The 26229-nt window shown below is 42.8% G+C and overlaps 2 protein-coding genes across 2 annotated transcripts in view; both read right to left on the reverse strand.

Moving 5' to 3' along the window:
- The window catches only part of LOC142015814 (scavenger receptor cysteine-rich domain-containing protein DMBT1-like), a 137622-nt gene that overhangs the window by 79639 nt on the left and 31754 nt on the right, over positions 1-26229 (reverse strand). The gene's annotated exons all lie outside the window — the stretch shown is intronic.
- LOC142015763 (scavenger receptor cysteine-rich domain-containing protein DMBT1-like) lies at positions 4666-26213 on the reverse strand. Its single transcript, XM_074999564.1, has 9 exons — positions 26161-26213; positions 25565-25606; positions 19121-19323; positions 14193-14343; positions 13666-13877; positions 12627-12799; positions 11572-11960; positions 9953-10224; positions 4666-4847 (listed from the first exon to the last, which is right to left on the reverse strand). The coding sequence occupies exons 1-9, from the start codon at positions 26211-26213 to the stop codon at positions 4666-4668; spliced, it is 1677 nt and encodes a 558-aa protein (XP_074855665.1).

Here is a 26229-nt window from a genome sequence, read left to right on the forward strand (position 1 = left end):
ATTCAGTTCTACCCCACCCATAGCTTTGTTTCCATTTCTCACAAAATATGTTAAAACCCAGCAAAAATCTTGAGAAAACCTGTATCTTTGCTGTCTGAAAGACAAGGGACCTCTTGTTCAGGCAGCAATTTGTAAGGGAATGATAAACAGGTTGTCATAAAATATGTTATTAAATATGTCCGTAAACATGTTTTACTGATCTCCCAGGAAAGTAGCTCAGGAAAGTGCAGGTGGCAGAAAAGTCCCCCAGTGCCACTGCTGCTTCCCAGCTGCAGATCCGTGAGCTGCCCCCCCCCCCACCCACCATCCCCTGAGCCTGGGCAATGGAGAGGGGTAAGAGCCAGCCACCAGGTGGGATAATGCTGGCCAAGGGTGGCCAGGCAGGGGATGAGGCTGCCACCTCCAGGAAACACCTCACAAGGCACGTGCAATGGGTTCCTGCCCCTGGCTGGGCAGGCCCAGGGTGCGCCTGCCTTCGATCCACCTGCACCTGCCTTCAATTCTCCTGCCCCAAGCCAGCTCCAGACAAAGTTCCCAGCCCTGGCGAAGATCCTGCTGGCAGGCGGGCCGCAAGGCTGCTCTAATGTGGGACATGCTGTGGCAAGCCCCTGCTGCCCCCAAGGAAGGAGAAGGGATGGGGTCACTTACTGGAGAACCAGACCCTGGGGAAAGAGCCCCCCTGGGAGCTGAAGGCACTTGGGCCAAAGCAGGCTGTGCATTGTCCTCCTTCTCCATGGCACAGCTGCCATTGGCTCAGACTCCTCCTTCCCTGGAGCTGCCCAGGGTTCCAGTGCCACAGCTGGAGCTGACACCACACAAGCAGCCCCAGGGCCAAGCCATGCTGTGGCTGGGGGTGTGCATGGGTGCCCTGGCTGCTCCACACGGCTGGCGACTAGAGCATGAGGTACCCCACCCCACCCCACCCTGCCCCTAACCTGGTCCCTGCCCACAGGAGGAGCCTGAGCCACCCGTCCACTTCCCCCAGCCAGGGGAATTCCAGGGTCTCCCCAACCACCACCCCCAATTTATGCAAGATTTGATTTATGGGGAGATAGCCCAGGATGCAACCTCCATGTAAATCGAGGGTTTACAGTACTTGTGCTTACAGGAAAAAGAATTTCAAATACCTGGGATATTTAAAGTGCATCCAGAATCCATTTGTCCACTATCCATTCTCAGGCCAACTAGTCTACCCAGAAATAACTAAAAAATGCTGGGTCAGAAAATCTCCCCAGCTCTGGGCATGCTGCGAAGCTGGAAAGCTGCAGGAGCTTCCCAACTGATGATTTTCTTGGTGTGGTCTAGTCCACAGCTGCAAAGAGCTGGTATGGACATCTCCTACATTAATGTCCCTGGAACTCCTGCCTTTGGAGGTAGAGAGGGGTTGAGGATGGGCAAGGCCAGCACACCAATATGCTCCAGTGATCTTGCCTGATGGATGTATCTCTGGGGGCAGTATCAGCTGACAGCTTTAGGGTGGTGAGTGCTAGTATCCAAGCAGCTGCAACTGGCTCCTTTGAAGTCCCCTCTGTTCTCCATTACAGTCTTGACACTTAGATTATGTATGGGTGGCTGCGTCTACACTACAGCAACCTGTTGACAGAAGTCCCCGTCAGAAGAGATCTTTTGAGAAAACTTCTGTTGACAGGGTGCGTCCACACACAAGAGCAGATCGAAAAAGCTCTTGACAGAAAGGCTGACTGGAATCACAGCAGACAGGGCTGCCTGGTGACCTGGAAGCTCTGCTGTCAGCAGAGGACCCCCCACCCCCCGGAAGGTCCTCATGACTTTTTTGTCTACAGATTCTGTTGAGAAAGGTGTTCTGCCTCATGGGGGAGAGGTGGAAGGCTGTCCACAAAAGTGATGAATTCTGTCAATAGTATGTTGACAGAACTCATTTTTGGTGTGGACATTCTGTGGGTTTAACTGAAAAATGCCTTTTTTGTCAAAAAAAATACCCTAACATAAACATAATCCGGGTATATATATACAGTGCTTTTTCTGTGCCAGGACTTGCCAGTACTGAGTACTGGCACCTTGGTAGCCCCAGTTGATGGATTGGCTGAGGGGAGGTGGGAGCAGGGAACCAGCTGAATACTGGCTCCAATATTTTTTTTTTCAAAAAAAGCACTGTATATATATATATATATATATATATGTTAGATAAAACTATTAGAAAAAATTGAAGAGTTCTGTGTTAGACGTCAGTGGCCTATCCCAATGAAATGTCTGGCTTCTTAAACCAGTTTCTCTATGATATTGTTATAAGCTGAATAAAGGCAGAGACAGATCACATTATCTTATAAAAACCCTAAATAAATATACTTATTGATTGTACCAACCCAGCTTTGGAAATGAGGAAAAAAAACAGCACAAATTTCTTCTTTCCAAAGTATGATAAGCCACATTGTTCATACTGCAAAGCAGTAATCTGTAGATGCATATACGTTATATTTGCAAATGCACTAATAGATCTATTGCTTGGTAAACATTTCCTCCGGTGATTTTTAATTGTTGTATTAAAAATAAATGATTTGTTTTTACTGGAAATTATACAAATTAGCACAATCTATAATGTTTGACTCCTCTACTTAATTTGAGTTCTTAGAAACACCAGTCTTGAAACTGACAGAGACCAAAAACTACAAGAACTTTACCAAATATTCATAAACCTGAATTACCCACCAGGAGAAGTAAAAAAACAAATCGACAGGGCCAGACAAATACCCAGAGACCAGCTACTCAAAGATCGGCCCAAAAAAGCCAAGAACAGAACACCACTGGTCATCACCTACAGTCCCCAACTCAGACCACTGCAATGAATTATTAAAGACCTACAACCTATCCTTAATCAGGATGCTACACTCCAGAAGGCCCTGGGTGACATGCCTGTTCTCTCCTACAGACAACCTCCCAACCTCATGAGGATCCTCACTAACAGCCACAGTCTATACCCCAGGAATACCAGTCCTGGAACCTTTCCCTGCAACAGAGCCCGCTGCCAGCTTTGTCCACATAGCTTCTCTGGAAATACCATCATTGGACCTAACCAGGTTACTCACAGAATCACGGGCACTTTCTCATGCTCCTCTACTAACATCATATATGCCATCATGTGCCAACAATGCCCAGGTGCTTTGTATATCGGACAGACTTCTAACTCCCTTAGACAAAGGGTCAATGGGCACAAAACAGACATCAAAACACTCCAGATCCACAAACCAGTTAGTCAACATTTTAATGGAATGGGGCATTCTGTCAATGACCTAAAGGTATGTGTGTTACAGAAAAAGAATTATCGCACTGTTTTGGAAAGAGAAACATCTGAGCTGGCTTTTATATTCAAATTCGGCACATTAACGCATGGTTTAAATTGTGATGGGAACTTTCTGAGTCACTATAGGGGCTTGTCTGCATACTTGGCCCAATCTAATTCTTGACCTTCCCCCCCACCCCTCCACTCTCTGATTTGCTCACCTTGATTATCTTTTTCTGATTTGTCCTCCTTGTTTACTGTTTTTGGTTCTCTGTGCCTTAAATATTGAGTCTGTTCTGGTCTGGCTATGGTCTGAAGAAGTGGGTCTGTCCCATGAAAGCTCACCTAATAAACCATTTTGCTAGTCTTTAAAGTGCTACTTGATTGCTTTCTGTTTTGGTAGTTGTGAGAGGAGGAATATGAAGGAAAAAAACTTGCATTAAAATCAAATAACTTGATGACCAGCAATGACTGAAATAGGTTAGATAGGCATAAAAGGTAATCATAAAAATAATATCAGCCTGCTCTTTTTTATGTATAAAGTTGTATGGCAGGTACTTGTCTGGCACTGATCTCTGTAGTATCTGCTCATCTCACACTCTCACGTCTACACTAGCCCAAATCTTCAAAATGGCCATGCAAATGGCCATTTTAAAGATTACTAATGAGGCGCTGAAATGCATATTCAGTGCCTCATTAGCATGCTGCTAGCCGCGGCTCTTCAAAATTGCCGCATTTTGCTGCTGCACGGCTTGTCCACTCCTTTTTGAAAGGACCCTGGGAACTTCAAAATCCCCTTATTCCTATCTGCTGATAGAAATAAAGGGATTTTGAAGTTGGTGGGGTCCTTTCGAAAAGGAGCCCGATTTGGACGAGCCGTGCGGCAGCGAGCCACAGCAATTTCGAAGTGCCGAGGCCAGCGGCATGCTAATGAGGTGCTGAATATGCATTTCAGCACCTCATTAGTAATCTTTGAAATGGCCATTTCGAAGATTTGGGCTAGTGTAGACATAGCCAAGATGTTTGTGGTGAAACAGGAGTTAAACCAGTTTTCAGTATATCTAAACTAGAGATAGTCCTGACTTGCAAAGCCTGGTTCTAGACTGACGGGAGGGAGCTGGTGAGCTATATATGGGGCGGGGGTTCAGCAGGCTGGGGTGTTGGGATCTGGATTCAAAATTTTCCTCACTTTCCGCATTATTTGGGTGTGGGGTTTTTACCACAGGTCAATTTCTACCTTAAATTTACCAGAACTTAGCTTGCCACCTCATTACCAGAAGGTTTTCATACATCCTCTTCAAAGCATGTATTGTTGTCCAAAAGTTATTTAGTGCAAATGCTAAAAACTGAATCCTTACATAAATGCTCTGAGATAGCCCTGTCTGCCACATGCTGCTGGCTTTGTTGCCTCACATTATCTCATATGGAATTGGTCTTCTCAGCTTATTTTTCAAAAGAAACCCAAGAAGTGTGAAAGCAACAACTGCAAGAACCACACCCATAATAATAAATGGAGACTGGGAATGATCAGCTGTAGGAGAATTTGAACCATGAAACTCTGCTTCTTCCTGATGTCCAGAATAATCCAGGTCTGTGAAATAAGGGGAAGAATGTTAGTTTTATTTTGTTGTCTCCTCTGCTTATTGCCAAAAAATATCATGACAAGAAAACTTGAATTAAACAGTTAAATTCTAGACCAGGTCAACAAGTAAGTCAATTTCACTGTATATTATACAAGAAATTCTAGACACATCAATCTATGACAGCCAATCACAATACTTGAACAGTTCAGGATAATTAGATCAATGAAACTACAATAAGGAGATGGACTGCATCTCATCTTTCTTTCTGAAGAGATTCAGATAAAAGTTTTGAGCTGTGCAGACTAAAAAATGATGGGTTTAAAATATGTTAAGTAAGGAACAAATTTGTAGATGCTCTTAGTTGGTAAACAAGTCTCTACTGTTTATAATGGAGCCTTTACGTGTACATATCTCACAGCACTGGAAGGGGCCTCCAGAGGACATGGAGTTCAGTCCCATCCACTCAAAGCAGTACCTATCACCATCCCTGACAGAATTTTTTTTTTTAAATCTAGCCTGTGACAGAATCTAAAAAGGCCCCCTCAGGTAGTGAGCTAACAACCCCAGGTTTATAAGACCAATGTTTAACCACTGCTGTAGTGCTAGAAATCACACATAGGCTACGTCTACATGTGAAGCCTACATCAAAATAGCTTATTTCGATGTAGCAACAACGCCTACACGTCCTCCGGGGCTGGCAACGTCGATGTTCAACTTCAACGTTGCACAGCACCACATCGAAATAGGCGCTGCGAGGGAACGTCTACACGCCAAAGTAGCACACATCGAAATAAGGGTGCCAGGCACAGCTGCAGACACGGTCACAGGGCGGACTCAACAGCAAGCCGCTCCCTTAAAGGGCCCCTCCCAGACACAGTTGCACTAAATAACACAAGATCCACAGAGCTGACAACTGGTTGCAGACCCTGTGCTTGCAGCATGGATCCCCAGCTGCCGCAGCAGCAGCCAGAAGCCCTGGGCTAAGGGCTGCTGCACACAGTGACCATAGAGCCCCGCAGGGGCTGGAGAGAGAGCGTCTCAACCCCTCAGCTGATGGCTGCCATGGCGGACCCCACTATTTCGAAGTTGCGGGACGCGCAATGACTACATGGTCCCTACTTCGACGTTGAATGTCGAAGTAGGGCGCTATCCCCATCTCCTGATGAGGATAGCGACTTCGACGTCTCGCCGCCTAACGTCGAAGTTAACTTCAAAATAGCACCTGACGCGTGTAGCCGTGACGGGCGCTATTTCGAAGTTAGTGCCGCTACTTCGAAGTAGCGTGCACGTGTAGACACGGCTATAGTGTTTCATAATATGATTTGAAAAGTAATTTAAAGAACCTGGACCAGCGAGGGTTAAGCAACCAGCAGGCTAACTGACCCAGAACACCCTTCAAGGTCCTATTAAAAAATTACTGAAACAGTAAAGAAGAGGATTCCTTGTAGGTAGTTTACAATGTCATTTTAAACTGACCAGACTGCCTGAAATGTAAACCAGGATAGTCAGAGAATTAGAACCAGATACTAATTGTATTTGTCTGTTTATCTATATTTTATAAAAAGTTTTACGTGATCCAATTAACTTGTAAATGCTAACCTTCATATCCTGAGTGTAGTTTCATTATATATTCAACTGATTTAAGGATCAAAAAGGGAGATTTACATTTAAATACAGCTTATGTATAACTATTGTTGTTTTTACTTCTCTTTGAAATTTGTAATACGCTTCCTGTAAATTGTTTGAATGGGCAATTGCCTTATGTTAATCAAGGCAACTAGTTTATCTACAGCTATGACTACACTATGAGATAAATTTGAATTTAAGGTAGTTAGCTTAATATTACCGTGTCACTGTCTGCACTGTAAATACCATTAGCTCGATTTAGGGAGCACTAATATCGATATCAGAATATTGTTGGAACCTGCGGGGCGTAGTGTCAAGTTCGAACTTAAAAGTTCGAATAAAGGCCAGAGTGGAAGTGTCATGTCTTAAAATTGAATTTATTAGCCTTTGGAAGTGTCTCATATGTAACCCACAGTGCCCCACAGCGCTCAGCTCTGGCCACTGCTCTAGAGGTGCACAGGAATTAGGCAATAGGAAGACCGTGAATTTCAAATGGGGACCAAGGAACCTGTAGCTGTGGGATCATGTTTGTATGAGAGGCTGAGAAATGTCTTTCGTTGCTATTAGCACTGTAAGTGTATCTACCCATTACAAATACCCCAGCATGGAGTTTCTGGTTCTATCTCTGCACCTGGTATTTTTTTCTGTGCTGCCTGGCGCAGCCGCTGCCCTGCTGCCCCAAGTGGCAGAAAGGCTGTTGTGAGGTTGTGCTTACATAAGAGGCAAAGAAACTTCTCAGTGGTTTACATTTGTACACACATCTCCCTTACTCCCAGATAGGTGCCATGCAGCCGGCGTCTTTCCCACACTTGACTGCATTGCATGGCTAGTCCACGACCCAACAAAAGGACGTACCTGCAGTTCAGTGCTGACCATGCTGCCAGGCAGCACCTTGTCCTGGCTTGCACATGGTTAGGGCTGCAAAGGTGGGAAAGATTTTCGGGGGCTTTCAGTGGCTGGAGGGGGAAGTCTTCTCCATTGGCTAAGATTTTCAGGAGCTTACAGACGCCCTGGGGAGCTGCTTCAACTGGCCCCCCCCACTAAAAATATTTTCAGGGCCTTTCTGCCACTGAGGGGAAGTCTCGCCCAGTGGCTTAGATTTTTGGGGGCTTGCAGCCACCTGGGGGGGTAGTCTCCTCCAGAAGCTACCAATTGCGGGGGCTTGCAGCCATCCAGGGGGACTGCTTCAACTGGCCCCCTACCAAAAATATTTTCGAGGCCTTTCTGTCACTGGTGGGAAAGTCTTCCCTGGCAGCTAAGATTTTTGTGGGCTTGCAGCTACCCGGTGGGACTATGTCAACAGCTCCCCCCACTGATACCTCCCCCTACACCCCTGTCACAACAAGGGCCCAGGGTTAGCAGTCACCAGGGGGAAGTCTCCTCTTGAGGCTACAAATTGCAGGGCCTGTCTGCTGCCAGGAGGGAATGGTTCAAATGGCCCTCAAGCCAAGGATCCCATACCCCAAAGCCAAAAAAGATTTTCAGGAACTATGTCAACTGGCCATTCAACCTCCAAAATACCAAACCGTCCCACAATGGAAATGAAATTTGGTAAACTCCATCCCCCATGCCCCATTGGCAATTTCTGTGTAGTGAAGAGGGAAGACAATTTTTTTCCCTAGCCATTTCTATCCGCTTTCTTCCAACTTTGGACCCTGTCATGCAGGGAAGAGTTGGTGGAGGGCCAGTTGAGAACACAGACTATGCACAGAAGCTGTATAACGAACTGGGAAGCCAAATGCCCTCCCCTCAGCAACTCTCTTTTTTCAAAAACTTTATCAATTGTCAACTATCATCTCTTTCTTCATGCTTTTCATTGTCCCAGTCCTATTTTCAGGGATCAGATGGAATCAAGGGCGGGAGGGGTAGTCAGTGGATGGCCAGTTGAGAAGACACACACCTGCTGAATTTTATAAAATCCTTGATAATTCAGTTACAGCTACAGCTTCATAAGGCAATTCAATTATGGAAGAAAGAGGTTCCTGTTAATTTGCCTATCTCTGTTGATGCCCTACTTTTCCTTCCTTCTTCCTGGAAAAATGGACGTTTGCTTACCATGGCAGGGGAATGAGGGCAATGCAATGTGGGAAGATGATGTCAAATACCAGCAAAAATACCCACAGTGCTACAGGTATGAGGGACCTGTGGGATAGGTTCCCACAATGCACTGCGGCAACTGTCAATGTTCGCTGATTGAGTGTGGCAGCAATAAGTCAACTCTGTGAGGAGCACATGGAGAGGTGAGGATAGTCACATTTGAATTTACAAAATACAGCGTTGCAAAATCGATATTAATAAATTTGAATTTATCTCACAGTGTAGATACAGCCTTCAAAGCAACACTGTATACTGTGTATTGTCCATCCAGGAAGGCCTTGCTGTGATCTCTGCTGTCAAGATGCAATCAGCGTGCTAGAGAACAATAAAAGAAGCTTTGGGCCTGATCTCATTTATCTCAGATCTGCGTAAACTTTCTCAGGGAAAGGCCTAGTCACCGCACTCAGTCTCCACATGTACATTGGACTATCCCTGAAAAGTTTTAGAAAAGAATGTGAACAAACTCTACATATAGGCTGCCTATTGCGCTAAAACCTATAGAATCAAATCTAGACAGACATTCACAAACCAGCAGCCTCATCACCCCTATTTTGAAATTGACCTAAGAATCTGCATATATAATGATGTTCAACTACAGTAACTATTTCTTTTATTTTTTTAATACATCTTAGTTAATAAGAATTGGCTGTGAACTTTTATTTGGTTCAGATCTGAAATATTCATTGACATGGCAAACAACAGTGGGATTGCTAAACTCTATGGTGAATAAGGTTTTAAGAAACCCTCACTGTATAGATTTGGTTGTCTGGGTGGAAGCCAAATGCTGCTACTGAGCCCATGGTTGTTGATGGGGATACTGATTAAACAGAAGATGTGTTTTAGCTTCTTGATAACTAATAAGATAGCACAGACACTGTTTTGTTCCTAGCTTGGTGAGACTAATTTTAAGAACAAACCACTCATTCTGGAAATCATCTGCACTATTCTTTGCAGTTTGCCCTCATTTAACATTCTCAGCTTGAGCCCTCTGGCTATGTCTAACACAGCAGTGTTATTTTGGTATAAGCTATTCCAGAAGAGCCTTTCCAGAAACAGCATGTCTACACACAAAATGTGTGTCGAAATAGCACTCAGCTATTCAAAATAGAGCATCCACACTCATTGGAAAGCAGGGCACCCTGGGTGGCAGTTTCCCCCCCAGCCACTGCCCATTCCCTGTCTATGCAGCCCCTATTCTGAAATACTTAGTTTGTGAACTGTCCACTATTATGCAAAATTATTTCAAAATAGTAGTTTTCCTATGTAGATACTCACAAAGTTATTTCGGAATAACGGCTGTTATTCTGAAATAAGTTGGCTCTGTAGACGCGCCCTAAGTGGCCACAGTCACACTTACACTGAATACAAGAGAAGTGTTTACAAAATTTACCAGCTTTCCTGCTCTCGCTGCCATCTTTTTGAAGCTGAATCGGTCCAATAACAACATCCACTTTTTCTTGGTAGGAGCTTGTATCTCTCTTGGACCTGGGTACACAGCCCTGGTAGCATCGGGAAGAATAATCATATACCCTGCACACCACCATTTTAAACTGCAGGTAAACTGATGAATGTTTGTTAACAAATGAGAAGGCATTAAACTTGAACCGTATGATGGAGCTGCTGGGTGAATAGTAGGTATTGTAGGTTTGATCTCTAATGCACCTAAAGTAAACAAACAAATAAAATACAATTAGTTTTCATAAATACACACAAAAATAAATCACTGGCACTAAGCATACCCTGTGTGCAAAAATCAAAATAAAAAACAAATTAAAAATGCCCTGACAACAGAAAGGGAAAAATGGATAATTATAGGAATACTAGAAAATTAAAAAGTTTAAAATAGTGTCAGTGGCTTGTCTGAAAGCAAAATGTACAACCCTGCTCCCCGTAAATAAACCAGGTATACCTAGAGATGCTTAACTCTAAGAATGTGAGCATGGCTTGGGTTTCTCTCTTTGTCTCACTTGAAAAACCCTCCCCAATGACCTTCCATCAGAACTGATACCTCTGTGAAATTTTTTGACTGTCTATCTCCATACCTTGCAATAGATTGGTTATTACATACTATTATGCAAGTGGATTCTCTAAAACTTAACTTCCATAGATTCTACAGCTCTAGTGCCACCCTGGCCAAATTACTTTGAAATTTCATTCTTATTTCTCATTATTCATATGTAATTAGCATTGCGCTGATAAATGAATGAGTCATATGTTTATTGAAAATGGACCCTGGTCATGAAAGACTTGTACTTTCATATAGCTATATTCTAACAATGGAGAATGCAACTGAAACTCTGGCAAGGATAGAAACATAGGAATTGCTATTCTGGATTATGTCAGTGGTTTATTATATTCTTACTAGATTTAAGAATTTAATTTGTTTTCTATAATTTTTATCAGACTTTTCTTCAAGAAACGGCTCAAGACTAGCCAGTCGAACATTTTTATGTTTCACTTGCAAAAGACAGATCATGAAAAGAAACTGAAATATTCTTAAAAATCAAGAAAAGCAAATAAAACATTAAATTACGGTAACCTGAAATGACATTTCCAGTATTCTACCCTCCCTTTCCCCTCACACCACCCTGACCAAAAAAAAAAACCAACAGCCCTCAGACTGCAAATTAATGTTTTTTTTTTCAAAATGGAGCAGAATATTTTTAAAATATTTCAAATTCTGTTGACGAAGTATTGGGGGAGAATTCAATCTTGATTTGGGCAGGTGAAAATCTACTAGTGTCAGTGGTGGCTTTTTATATCAGGAATAAATTAGCTCTTTAGTTACTGCGTGAGATCCTTGAATGGAATCACTGATGTAGATTATGTCTATTGAATTCTCCTTTTCTACCAGGATTTGTCAAAAAAGAGGGCTTTTATTAAATAATTCATTGGCAAGAGAAGATGAAATTAAATCACATTGGCCTCATTCAAATTATTCTGTAAACAAAACAGATACAATATGGCCTGCACAAGTCCATTGTAAACCATTGCCAAGGAAGTTCTTACCCACTTCTGGTAATGTCATATGTTGTTGTTGTAAAATCATTGGGATCAGGTGATGCAACACAAGTGTCCAAAAACAACACCAGATTTGGGTCAGAGCTGTGAATTGAAGCTTGAAGGAATAAATTCTGGTTCAAGTCAACGTAATACGGAGAGTCATACACTGGTCGTGAGAAGAATGGAGAATTGTAAAATGAAATGTTCACATCGTATCTGCTGTATTGAGTTTTATTCACCTCAGTAATATCCTCCACAATGTACATTGTTTCTATCCATCTGTTCTGGAGCATTTTGCAGTTGATGTGCAGATGAAGATCTTTTTGCCTTTTGATTACTTTACCAGGAGAGATTGCTTTGATCAGGTTGGAATAGATGATAGTGTTGTTGTTTCCCTGGTTCACAAATTAAATACAGAATTAGATCATATAGTCACATTTTTGCCCGAGGTCATAATGACCATAATGTTTACTAAACTTTCAATTCGCCTGAAGAATAACATGCATTTTAAAGTATTGCTCCCATTGGCAGTATTTTGTAAAGTGTGACTTCAGATATTTCTATTCACAATAGATTTTAAAAGACCCTTCTGGCTGTATGCTCTGCTGATTACATTGAGATGTGAAAATATTTTATTTGACCCAAAATGCAGCCAAGTTAGTTAACAATTGTGCAAAACTTTGAACACGTAAGGCGCAATGGTTCAAATTCAGCAAGGCACTGTCAAAGTGAATGCCTTAAACTGGTACCTTTCTGAACTGTGGCCTATTATAGGCCAAAAGTTACTCTATTCTTAAACATCTCAGGCTCAGAAACATCTGTGAGCATTGGCTGAGGTTGTTCATGTATCTTCCCTGTCTCTGGACAGTCCCCAAGAGGTCAGTAAGTGAGGCAAGAGAAGAACAGCAGTGAATGGTCAGTGCAGCTGAAACTGCGGCCATTGGTTCACTTGTAGCTACTGTGAACCACAGTGTAGGTTTCTGTTCATGACCCTTTTCAAAGTGGATTCTGCAGGTTACACAGCCCTACTTAGACAAGCTGCTGATTGTTCAACTCCATACCTCTCGTGTTGTGCCACAGCGGTTGTACGGTATGTTGAATATAACGTAGTCTGAAGTGACATTTGGCGTACAAAAAGGGTCATTCAAGCTGACGTCCCCTGCTGTGTAGCCATGCGAGCGGAGATAGGCTCTGTTAACAAGTGCATGCATGTATTGTGGCATGCACATGAGCACTAGTGGATGGATAAAACACATTATTAGTGCATTCAAGCATACAACAATAATTAAGTGTCATAATCTATAGACATCATGTTATTGATTTTGTGTGTATTTTATGTTTTAAATATTGAATTATGCACCAGGTGCCTGTGTGTTTCGGCTGTGGATTACTATAACTATGAAATTCTGCAATTCATAACTTCACTTCCTGTGATCAGAGAGAGTATCACCAGTGAATCACAGTTATCATTTCAGAAAAAATTCTGGAATCAAATAAAAGTCCTATTGCAGTTCTAGATCCCCCCAGGCTAAAGCTTCTCCTGGGGCTCTGTGCTCTGGCAGGCTCCCAGTTCCAAGCCGTGAAAAAATTCAACAGGGCCTCATGTGGTTCGCAGGCCGCATGTTTGATATGCTTGATCTATAGTCTCTTTCTGGGCAAGTGGGACACTGAAATGAATAGGAGTTTCAGCTAAATGAGGGCTTCAGAATCGGGCTTTGAATAGCTGTGAAAGGTGTTCAGTTTCACTTGTAGGCAGCTCTGTAGCTTAATGCGTGCACAAATTGTAGGGGATTCATGGAAGAGTGCCGAAGCTCTGAAAGGAAGAGGAGGGACTTATTCTAAACATAACTATTTTTAATACATACCATGTATCTGAAGATCAGAAAATGCCTAAAAAGAATTAATTTTGTAACAGCAAGCATTGATTTTTTAAACTGTAAAACTGGAAATAATGAGACAATAATCACATAGTATGAAAAGAGAACAGTGAGTGGTTGTTATACAGAAGTAGTTCAACAACATTAATATATAGTTATTTGGCAACAGAAATCAATAAATGGGCTAGCCTACTGAAGTGTTCTCTATTAAACATGAACTTACTAGTATTTTGATCTTGTTGACTGGAATAATAATCAGCACAAAAACCTCTGTTTGTGACACTCGAGTCACTGTGAAATCGAACTGTCATCAAGTTTGAGGATGATGTATATGTGAGATGGGATGCGATACAAATTTTCCCCAATAAAGGAGACGTATAGAGTGGTCCATCATATATCTCAATATAATCATACTGGCATCTACCACCCTCTGTCCTGTGGAATAAAATAAACATTTTGTAAACTATTTTGTGAACTCCTATTTAACTATTCATCATTAAATCTCACATTAAGCCCTTCATTCAGCTGCTGTTTGTGACAGAGTTTGTTTTTACTTTGTGTCTGATATGGTACCAGCCAGGACTGCAGAAATAACCACAAATTATATTCATGCAATCTTCATTTCAAGTTTACTGGTAATTTAAAAGTGGTAAATCCCATTGAGAAACGTTCTTGAAGTTGAGAAGGTACCAATTTCAAAATTCCATGATTCTTGGAATTCTTGGCTTGGGATACCAGTGCCCTACTTACACTATATCTCTAAACAAGAGTGTTACACGGTAGTTGTTCTCTGCTTCTATTTCCCACACACAATCTGCATTGTTTGGATAATTTCCAGGATAGAACGGACTCTGAAATGTCCCAGATGAATATTGAAGAATACCACCACAGGAATATTTTGCTGCAGAATAAAATGTAAGAAAAGAAAATGAGTACAAGTCATTTATATGTACTTTTGCATATGTTTGCATATGATTTGTCAGTCAAAGCCAACACCTACTGAAGTTAAAGGCTAACCTCCCATAACTTCAGTTGTCTTCATAAAGGGTGCTCTCTGATCAGCTTCTGATCCTGAGAGCTACGGAGCCCCTGTGCTGTCTGATTTAATACCTGGCCTCTCTTGAGGTTAGCTCCTATATATATATATATATATATATATATATATATATATATATATATATATATATATATAACTGAAAAGAGAAAATATGGACTAGAAATGTTCAGGGAAGAAAGAATATGCTTTTTTTCCCCTCCAATAATGTTATGTTCTTAATTTGAGTTGGAACTAAGTTTTTGAAGAAGTATCTGGTGCACTGAGGAAAAAAATTACAGCCTGAATGAAAATAGCACTTACAGACAACTTTGCAATGTCACATATTTTACTTAATGCTGAACTTTAACTGATGTAATTCTTATGCAAAAAAGGGCAGGGGAGAAACCTTAAACGTCATTATGTAGATGGTGACCCACTAAAAATACTGGATTTTTATTTTTCTACCTGCAAAGCACCCAGAAACTGATTTTAATTGCTTATATCTCTTGACTGTGTTTTATATGATCCACAACTTGCCCCAGTCCAGCATTCATGCTTAATTCTACTGGCATAAAGAGTTTCAAGTAGGCCATTGGGCTCAGTCATGTTAGCCAAGTTAAATACATGAGTAGAACCCTGAAATATGTGCACTCAAGTTGTGTAAATCTCAGATTAACGTGACTCTGAGTGACGGGGAGCTGGTGCCTGGCTTCAGGCTGCCTGCCACTCAGGGGAGCCAGGAAACTGACCAGCGCAGCTGTGCCTGTCAGTTTCCCAGCTCCTGTGAGGGGTAGACAGCTGGGAACCAGCTAGCTCCCTGCCACTCACAGGCTCAGGAAAATTGACCAGTGCTGCTATGCTGGTCAGTTTCCCAGCTCCAGTCAGTGGCAGCAACCTGACTCTCACCACTCCTGACATGAGCAGGAAAACCATAGAAGCGGTTCCGGGGTGGCAAGAGTAAGGTCACTGACAGCAACCCGGTCAGTTTCCCCTTTCCTGTGAGCAGCCAGCAGCCTGAGCCAGGCTCTCAGCTGCCCACTACTCACAGGAGACAGGAAATGGACCTGCACTACTGGTACCTTGAGTTATGCAAAATTTGACTTACATGGGGTTGGGCAAGAACGCAACCTCCACGTAAGTCTGGGATCTACTGTATGTAAATTTTTTCATTACTGGGGCCGAAGTGTTTCCTTTAAAATAAAGATATATAAATAATGTAACTCACTGTCTACTCTATCACTACTCAGAAGTGCTAGCTGCCAAAATGAAGAAAAAGACAATATTCAAAAAATATGTTGCCTTCAGCCTGAAAACAGCGTTCAAAAACTACTAAGATTCATCAGCAGGCTGTACTTATTTTCCTGTCCAAAGACTTCGGTGCCATTTATCTGTGGATAATTGGTGTATTTCAATGAGATAATTAAGATGACTATAACATACAAATAATGCAATAAAATAATTTTGAATTACCTGTTGAAGTCACCCAGGGTGGAGTAGTAGTAGGAACTGTTAGTAAAAAAGGAGAACAATATTTAAATGGCAACATCTTTGAGAGAGACATACATAGTTTCTGAATAATGTGCTAAACCCAAGATAATACCAACAAAATCATGAAACTAAATTGAAAGTACAGTTTAATTGGTCTAAAGTTGTGGGCTGGGACCACGAAGTGAGCCACGTCCACGTTATAATGGGGTTGCCAGAACTGGCTTAAACTTGCTGGTGCCCAAGGCCAAAGCTGAAACCTAAGCCTCACCACCCTAAGCTTAATTCTGAGCTCCCTGTGCAGGGTCAAAGCGAACACCCAGAAGCTTCCTCCCTGGTGGCAGGGCTCAGGTTCGTTTCCAGGCCCCTGCTTGGGGCTGAAGGCCTTAGGGCTTGGTCTGTCCTGCCAGGGGTTGTGGTGCTCAGGCTTTGACTCTGGCCTTGCTTCCCAGGACAGGGGGGTTTTGACAGAAGAGAAAGAATAATAGTGGATGGAGGGATGTGGGGGAAAGAAATGGCAAGCAGACTGGTTGGCTGGCTAATCATGACACTAGCAAATAGGAAGCAGGCACCTATTGTGCAAATATTATGTAACTACCTTTCTCTCCATTTGGCTCATTTACAAAACTGATATAAAAGCTGTCTGCATTTTCTATAATTATTGCAATGAAGGGGCTTAAAAGAAGAGGAAAGAAGCAACAGTGTTAGGAATTAGGGTGGTTTAGGCTCCACTTGTGTTAACATCCATGCACGTGCATCCCTGTCACTGGAGGTTTTTAAGTACAGTAGGGTCACAACGTTCGCGAGGGTTCGGTGTTGAGAACACTCGCAAATGTTGAATTTTGTGAATATCATTCACCCAGAGCTCTGGCGAGGCAGCGGATACTGACGCTCCTGGCTCAGGGCCCCCGTGAAGCTGCTACGGCCGACGCTCCTGCCTGGAGCTCTGGCAAAGTGGTGGCTGCTGGCGCTCCTGCCCAGGGCCAAGGCAAGGCGGCGGCTGCCAGTGCTCCCTGCCTGGGGCTCCAGGAAGGTAGCAGCTGCCGGTGTTCCTGCCCAGTGCCCTGAGAGGTGGTGGGTACCGGTGCTCCCTGTCCAGGGCCCTGGTGGAGCGGTGGCTGCTGGCGCTCCCTGCCCTGGAGCCCCTGGGATGAAGCAGCCTCTGGCACTCCTGCCTGAGGACCTGGGGGTGCCATGACTTCCAGTGCTCCTGCCCAGGACCCTGGCTAGGTGGTGGTTTCTGGCACTCCCAGCCCTGGAAACCCCAGGAGGCAGCAGCTGACGGTGCTCCTGCCCAGGGCCCTGGCGAGGTGGCAGCTGCTGGCACTCCCTGCCCCAGAGTCCCAGGGAGGCAGCAGCTGCTGGCACTCCTCTCCAGGGCCCCAGGGAGGCAGCGGCTGTGGGTGCTCCCCACCTGGAGCCCCAGGGAAGCAGTAGCCACTCACAAATAATTGAATTTGCAAACATTAAATACACAAATGTCACAACCTTGCTGTACAGATTAGATTAACATCATTCAGGGATGGTGCAGATTGACTTAATTTTGCCTTAGAGCAGAGGGTATGGACTTGAGGTCCCTTCCAGCCCTACGTTTCCTCAGATAATTCTCCTATTCTGAATATTTCCATTTTAAATCAACACAACTAGTTAAATATTCATGAGAATTAATTATTGGGGCTTTTTGTACTGCTGTAGCATCTAGACGCAACACTCCCCCCCGCCTTCATAGACCAGGACTTCTTTCAGGTAGGCTCTGTTTTACATTTTAAACAATGTTTCCCAGGACCACGTGAAGTTTGCTAAAACATTTGATATTCTTTCTTGGGTCAGTTTGGTGCTGAAAGAAATTTATGCTGAGCACAGAGGTGAAAGTAACTTAAAATGATGACAGGTGCTGTTGTTCTGTGCCCCTCTCGGGGGGAGGGTGCTCAGTGCAGCTTTGTAGAAACTGGGGGTGAGGGTACTTTAAAACCTTGTAGCCCATTCCCAATCAGTGAGCGCCTCTTTTCACACCAACTGTACGATTCAACTTCAGGCTTTAGACTTTGGTTCAATGGCTCCAGCACAAATTGGCACTGCGCTTTTGTTTTGGAGCAATAGTTACGTTGCTGATTGGATTGGCAAACAGTGGGCAATAAACTGGGAAATCTAAGCAAAAATGTTTATACAAGGAGCATTACCAGTTGTTGATGAACCTGAAAGATAAAAGAGAAGGACAGGGTTTAGCGATTTTTTTTTTTATTTTGGCACGGCGATGGTTTATCAAAAATATCCAGAAACTGGTGAAATTGTAATTAAGATTGCTAAGGAGCAACAAGTAGTGTAGAAAGACAGTCACTAAATGCAGCATAGTACCCTCCAACCATTCATGTCTGGGTGAATGAGAGGGAGTCGATCTGAGACCTAGATCCTAGAAATGCAAATGCAGGTTAAACCTCTCTAGTCTGGGACCCTTGGGATGGGACTTGGTGCCAAATGAGAGAATCTGCCAGACCACAGGAGGGCACCACTCCCTAGCAGCATTACCAACACTTCCACTGCTTACCGGGCTCTTAGAAGACACAGAACACAGATAGCCAGGACTAGTGCCTGGGAACAAATTTTATGGGACCACAGGAAACTTAGCCACACCCATGATTAAGTTGTCCTCCAGCTAACTAAAGTCACCCACGGGCCAGCATTTTGCAGACCAGCCAGTGCAAGCCAGGCCAGGGCTGGTGCATAGCTGGAGACCCCTACCTGCCCTGCAGCAATGTGGAGTCAGAGCTGGAGCCCCTGCTTGCCCTGAAGCAGCAGGCTGGCCAGAGCTGGAGCCCAGGGCAACCCCAGTGAGCCCAGGAGTGCAGTGCCACTTGGTGGCAGACCTCCCCTGGTCTGACATACTCTCTTGTTCAGCACCCCTCAGGTCCTGACCGTGCCAAACTAGAGAGGTGCAACCTATATTATCCATTTTTGTTTCTTCCTTGGCACTGCATAGTTTTAGCAATTTCAGAGGAATGGGAAGCTTTTACAGCCACGCCTCTAAGTTTAAGAAAAATTAGGGAATTAGCACGTTCCATATGTAAACCAAGTAGTAAGTCATTCATCCAGGCCCATAAAATATATGTTCCATGCTAACCAGCATATCTGAGACAAATTTAACAGTAATTATTCTTACCTCGGAAGTTAAGATAATAAGAAGCGTGAAATCCTGTGTACTGGTAACTGCCATCACTTGAAAACACAACCAACATCCCGTTGGAATAGGACGTAAAGGTTTGATTGCCACCAGTACATATTCTTCCCAGCAATGTAGATGTATATGACGGTTCTGCATAGATTTCAATAAAGTCGTGAGAGCAGTTCTTATGAGGCTCCAGACTGTGGAGGGAACGTGAGAATGTATCAGTGATGTAGCCTTTGGCTGTTGGTCAGAATGCTTCATTGAAAGTACCCCCCTCCACTCTTGTCCCGCACTCTGTGGTAGCCTGATCTCTTGTTATGCACGTGCCAATGGATAGCTATTTGACAGGCTCACAGGTAACCGCTTGCCTGTCACAGTTACTACATTTTTGGCACATTGAACTGTTTGTTCATGCAGACATGACACTTTCCACCACTCAGGTATAGCCCATGTTTTGAAGTACCGGGGATAGTATATTAAGGAAGGGATAATATATTGCTGGGGTTCTAAACACACTGCATTCCCAAGTCTGCGGATGTGCTCCACTCTAAAGGCGGCAGCTGGGGTGTGTACGTGTTGGTGTTTGAAACCAACATACTCTTAACCTTCAAAATGAACAGACAAAAATATATTAAAAAAACAGACAACTAAAAATGCTCTCATTGAACACCACACTTTAAACCTAAAGAATTCCCAAGTCTCATAGATGGATAGCCCCATAGACTGATGTTCTAATTAGCTCAGAACAGGTGCACCTGGGCATTTGCCTGCCAATGTGACTCAGCCTAAAGCTAGAAGGACCAATTGTCAGCTAAAGTGGTAGTTTAATATACAGGTTTCTAAATCTGCAGTCATTTAACTAAGATAGCTCCCAAATGAGCTAATAATGTGGCATATGTACTCATGGCTCCTCATGGGCACCTGAGTTCCATCCTGTGCACTGGCACAGCTAGGAAATGGAATGGCCAGTGAAATTTTGCCACAATGGAACACACGTTTAAGGCTAACAAGTGTTGAGACTGGTGCAGACAGAAGAAGGGAGGTGATGTGAGGCATTCTGGGATAGGATTGTGTGTGTGTGCTACAGTGTGGATGCACACTTGAGTGTGTACACTACAGTGTGGATGCCAGAACCTTAGATCAGAACCCAGATCAGAAAATCCATAATCTTGGATTGACATGCAGGCTAAAGGCTCAAGCCCAGGGTTCCCTGGTACGAGTCAGCTGGCTTCAATCCCACCAATATTAAGCTTACACTGCTGTGTAAACATGCTGTATGCAACTGTACACTGTACTCATCCTAAACAAATATCCAGGGCAAGATTTAATTTTTAACATGAAGTTTTAATGCTCTTTAAAGCAACACTTGAGAAAATGAAAATACTTCACACATGCTCTTAACCTAATAATTATACAGTATCATGGTGTAGATAGGATTGATGTTCAAAAAATGTCACTTTATATCATCGTCACCCTATGTGTGAGCACCTTATGTTCTTTATGCACTGCAAATTTACTTTCTGATCAATCTGAGATGAAGAGCACAGCCTAATATCCTGAATTCATGCAAATTATTGTATACAGTACATTTAACATATTGTACATACAGTAGATGAAGAGAAACTGCAATTATATATAACACATGCACACAGAAAGATTACTCTTTGTAAAAATGGAATTGCTTCTAAAAGCCTACTGCTTTACTTACTTAACATGGTCGAAGTGGAGGGATATGAAACCATTACGGTACCCTGGTATTTCCCAGACACATCGTGCATTGTTTGGATAATAGTAAGGATAGTTTGGACTCGAGAATTCCCCAGAAGTATTTGAGAGGTAGCCGCCACAGTGGTAGTAGCCTATAAACGTATAGAAAAGCAAAAGCCAATATTTCAATAAGACTTATTATAGTTCCAAAAATATTTATTTATGAGTCTGGGAAGTCATGCTGGATTGTGACAATCAGTGTATCAAAAGCTACCCATGGGAAGTGGGGTCCCAGCTTAGAGATATAAAAACATGGCTAAGACATTCCCATTGTTCAAGCAGAGCAGAGCAAGTTTTATTGTACATCTCTCCCCAGAGGGTTGTTATGCCAGCCTGTTCCAATGAAGTCAATGGAGTTCTACAGTCTGGATGTCAGTAAGGACCAAATTCAACCCAAAATACTATTTAAACTTTGTAGAAACCAATGTTCCCAAAGTTTCATGCAAATGTTTCTTTGTTTTTGATATAGGAACACTTGTCACCTTCCAAAAATATTGTTTTCTATTAAGAAGCTCAAAGAATCCTAAGACAACCATGTATGCAGGGAGGAGAAGCACTTCTGAGATTCTGATCTTCAACCAAAATTGTAACAATCTGAATTACACCGCAGTATTTCCTGGGAAGAACAGCAAAAGAAGGGAGACAGAGTGGGATGAACTGACCAATGAATATGAAAAACAGGTAACTGCCAGGTTGGATAAAGAGAGAAGGTCAGGGTTGGTGGTTTTCCTTTGGCTGGTTTGACATTGCAATCTTTTACCAAATGTATACAGCAAATCATGTGATGGTGTAATTAACTTGGTGACAAAACTCAATAAGTAGGGTAGGAGACAGTGATTTCCTCAAAGCAGCATACCTGCTCAAACCACTGACTTCGGGGTCAATATGAAGGACACATCTTTTGACATCCTTCCTATCCATGCACATTTTGTGCAATAAATGATTCATAGAATTTTTCCCTGAAATTGATGAAGCTTTCCTTCACAAGCATTTGAAGATACAGTTCAAGTTACTTCTGTCGTGAAAAATATAATACTGATAACACCACTCAGCTCTTATATAGCCTTTTTCACCAACAGTCATCAAAGAGGTATTATTATCCTCATTCTTAGATGGGGAAATTAAATAGACAGCAAAGGAAGTATTTTTTTTTAATTTGTGACAAGCAAGACCAAGTTTCTAGTGAGCTCACTGGCCACAGCTTATTTCTTTTACAGTACTGTGGAGCCATGCTCTAAAAAGTGATTCAAACCTGTTCCATGTATCTCATCTCATGACTTTTCATACCAAATGTATTCAAGTAGCACCAGGGTGAGCAGCTCCATTTCTGTAAACATATGCAAACATGCTTAATTCTGCTGGCACAAACAGTTGCACTGAGACCCTTGGGACTGGTTATGTCTGCCAAGTGAAATGTGTACATTTCTGTTTGCAGGACTGGAGCCTAAGTACTTAAAATATGAGTACTTTAATAAAGTAGTGTCATCTGTATGCCCAGTTAGAAGTGTTAGCTTCCAAAGGAATGTAAAAGTTGATATTAGGAAAAAAAAAGTCCATTACCACCAAACTGAAGACAGCTTACATAAAATACCAAGGGTTATCACTGGGTCATAATTATTTTCCTATTCAAAGAATCTGGTACTATTCACAGGTGAAATATTTATATATTATAATGACAAAACTTTGAAGACTACAAGATACAAACAGAAAAGGAAAATGATATGAATTACCTGTTGAAAATGGCCTACTTGTAGTTGTGATATTAGTATTAGGACCTATTAATAGACAAGAAGAACAATATATAAATTGCCAACATCTTTAAAAGTTAGAATAATATGCCACATTCAGGATAATCAGGTTATGGTCTTATTGCTTTAACAATGTACCTGAATGGAAGGAGAAGATAGAGCAGTGGAGTCCAATGGCCATTCCAGGATTGCCATCAAGGTTGTCATCCTTGCATATTCACCACAGCCTCCTCCCTGCACTTTAAAGAAATGCCCTCGCCCAGACCCTGGCTCCCACACCTCCCCCGATCTCACTGAATATGCCAGGAAATCTTTGAAACTGCTGTTGTTTAACCCACTGCTGAAGCTGGGGCTGCCTGGACTGCAGGCGCCATGTGGCTCCAGGCAGGAGCCACGTGGCTCCAGGCAGAGGCCACAGGAGCTGTGCCGGGCTTCTGCAGCCACGTGGCTCTGGGCCAAGGCCACAGGAGCTGCACCAAGCCACAGCTGGCGTGCAACTCTGTGTGACTCTGGGCTGGGGCCACAAGAGCTGCTTAGCTCCATGCTGGGGCCACAACAGCCATGTGGCTCCGACTGGGGCCACAAGAGCTGCATGGCTCTGGACTAGGGCTGAAGCAGCTGTGTGGCTCTGGGCTGGGGTTACAGCAGCCATGCCACTGCAGGCTGGCGCTGCAGCAGCTACACCAGACTGGAGTATCAGCAGGATCTGCCATCGCAGCCACTGCCACATGTTTCTCCCACGAAGAGGTGGGATGCCTGTGCAAGGGGGCAGAGGGCATCACCTGTATGGCTCTGAACCATGTGTGCGGCTCACCTTATTCACCACACTGTGGTGTCCCATTCACCACATGTGGCAGGTGGCCAACGTTTGATACAGCACAGAGATAGAGAATGGATAATAATTAGAAAGCAGTAGGTCGATTGGTGGATGGAGAGAGATGGCTGATCAGAAAAGCATGACACTAGAGAAGACAAAGGAGGCCCCCATCTTGCAATTAACACACAACTATATTTATATCCTATTGCAAACTTCACAAAGATGATAAAAAGCTTAATTTCCTCCGATTATCGTAACAAAGACAGTCTTCTTGAAATTGGAGGAAGGAGAAAACAGAGTTAATAAATACAAACGTGGACCCTTTACAATCCAATCCTGTAAATATGCACATGTGTGAATCCCCATCACTGGAAGTGTTAAATACCAGAACACATGAACATCTATCAGGGATGTTCTAGGTATACTTAATCCTGGTTTTAGCATAGAGGGGAAAACAAGGTGGCTTCTTGAGGGCTCTTCCATCCCCCCATTTCCAAGATTAATTCTGCTCTGCTAACTAGTCTTCTGTGTCAAATGAATATTCAAGTGGATTAATTATTATTGTTTTTATCTGCATCATTCTACCACCCGGCAGGCCAGGTCAGAGACCAGACTCCTTTGTCACATATTTTCAATGACTTCTATCAGAATTCCAAGAAGACATTTACTAAAATGTTTCATTTTATTACGTGTCATGATGTAGCTCCTGAAGGAAGTCCACCCAAGGAATCTATTTTGTTTAATTAGGAAGACAGCTAGTTAAAATTAGAGCTGTTTCAAAAGATTTTTGGCAAATAAATCATTAGCATTATGAATGACTCTCTGAATTGCCACTATAGATGAGAACAAATAGTCATTAGGAGATGGGCCAAGTGTAAGAATGACTGCATGGGCTGGTTGTTAGGACATGCACTTAGCGCAGTGTCTCTCAACCTTCCCAAAATGCTGTAGCCATTTCAGGCCTCTGATTTCTCTGGAAAATCCCGCCTCGCCCCCATAAGCTATACTGCCTTCAAACCTACTTGCTTACAAAATATGTCACAGCATGCTATTTCTGAAAAATCTCATTTTGCCAATTAATTGGAATATGAATATTGTGTACTACATAGAGCATTTTAAACAAAAAAAATTGTTGATGAAGTGGGTCTTACCCATGAAAGTTCATTACCAAACAAAGAAAATTGCTAGTCTTTAAGGTGCTAGGACTACTTGACTTCAGTATCTTGGAGTTACTAAAGCCTACATAATAGAGAGGAAAGCAATCTGAGGCCTCTATCCTGTACGCATAAATAAAAGCTAGCAAGTTATTTAATTGACTTGAAAGCTGTGGATTAACTGTGATTAAAGATAAGCATGTGATTAGGTGCTTGACTGGATTGGGGCCCATGGAATTTTTCATCTTATGAGAGATCCTCAATATATATGTTATATATATGTAAATAAGCAGCACTATTTAGTATGCTAAATATTATTTAGATTCCCTGATTTGAAGTTCATGGAAGCTATATCTAAGGGATTTCTGAATATTAAGGACCTCTCATATGTATATCTCCTAATGAAGTTCTTTTGCATGGCTTGCACATATACTCTTTATATATATATATATATATGTGTGTATATATATATATATATATATATATGTGTGTGTGTGTGTGTGTATATATATATATGCAAGCCATGCAAAAGAACTTCGTTAGGAGATATATATTATATATATGAGAGATCCTTAATATTTAGAAATAAATTATATATATATGTGCAAGTCACGCAAAAGAACTTCATCTTAGAAGGAAAAACACTCAGGCTCAAGAATTTGGTTATTGCAATCGACTGTGCAAATCCAATATTGGGCAGATAAGCCACAGGAGAAGCTGCGGATTCAAACACTGCCCCTAGATTCTCACTGCTGCTGCTAACCACTGTCTCTCAAGATGAAAAGGGGCCATAGAATATATATATATGAGCAAATGTTTTGTGAGCAGGCAGTACGATTGTTTCCCTACACTGGAGCTATACCAGTCCTGAGTTCTCTTGAACTATGAATACCATGATAGAATTGAGAAAACAACAACACAGAAATAAAAAAGTATAATACACATGAATTACCTGTTGACAACGGCCTTCTTGTTGTAGCGGTAGTTGTAGGAACTATTAATACAAAAGAAGAACAATGTATAATTGGCCAACAGCTTTAACAGTGAGAATAATGTGCCACATTCAAGATAAAGCAAATAAAATCATAACCCAATTAACAGCATACCTGAATGGAAGGAGAAGATAGAGCGGTGGAGTCCAACAGCAGTTCAAGGATTGCCGAACAAGGCTGTCATCCTTGCATATTCGCCATAGCCCCCTTCCCCCTGCTCTAAATTAATGCCCTCTCCAAGAGCCTGGGACCCTCTGCCCCCACTCTGACCAAATATAATGGTGATTCACTGAAGCTGCTGCTGTTTGAACCACTGCTGAAGCTGGGGCTGCTGGGCCACAAGAGCCACGTGGCTCTAGGCTAGGGCTGTAGAAGCTGTGCTGGGCTTCAGGAGCCACATGGCTGTGGGCTGGGGCCGCAGGAGCTACGCCAAGCTGCAGCTGCTATGCGACTCTGTGCTGGTGCTGCAAGAGCTGCATGAGTTCGTAATAGACTTTGGGAGGGGGCCAAGTGTAAGAATGATTGTGCGGGCTGGTTGTTAGGACATTCACCTAACCTTTCCAGTGTCTGTAGCCTCTTCGGGAGTCTGATTTGTTTTGCATACCCCATCTAAGTTATACACGCT

Source organism: Carettochelys insculpta, chromosome 7 (genome assembly GCF_033958435.1).
Source record: "Carettochelys insculpta isolate YL-2023 chromosome 7, ASM3395843v1, whole genome shotgun sequence".
NCBI classification, from domain to species: domain Eukaryota; kingdom Metazoa; phylum Chordata; order Testudines; family Carettochelyidae; genus Carettochelys; species Carettochelys insculpta.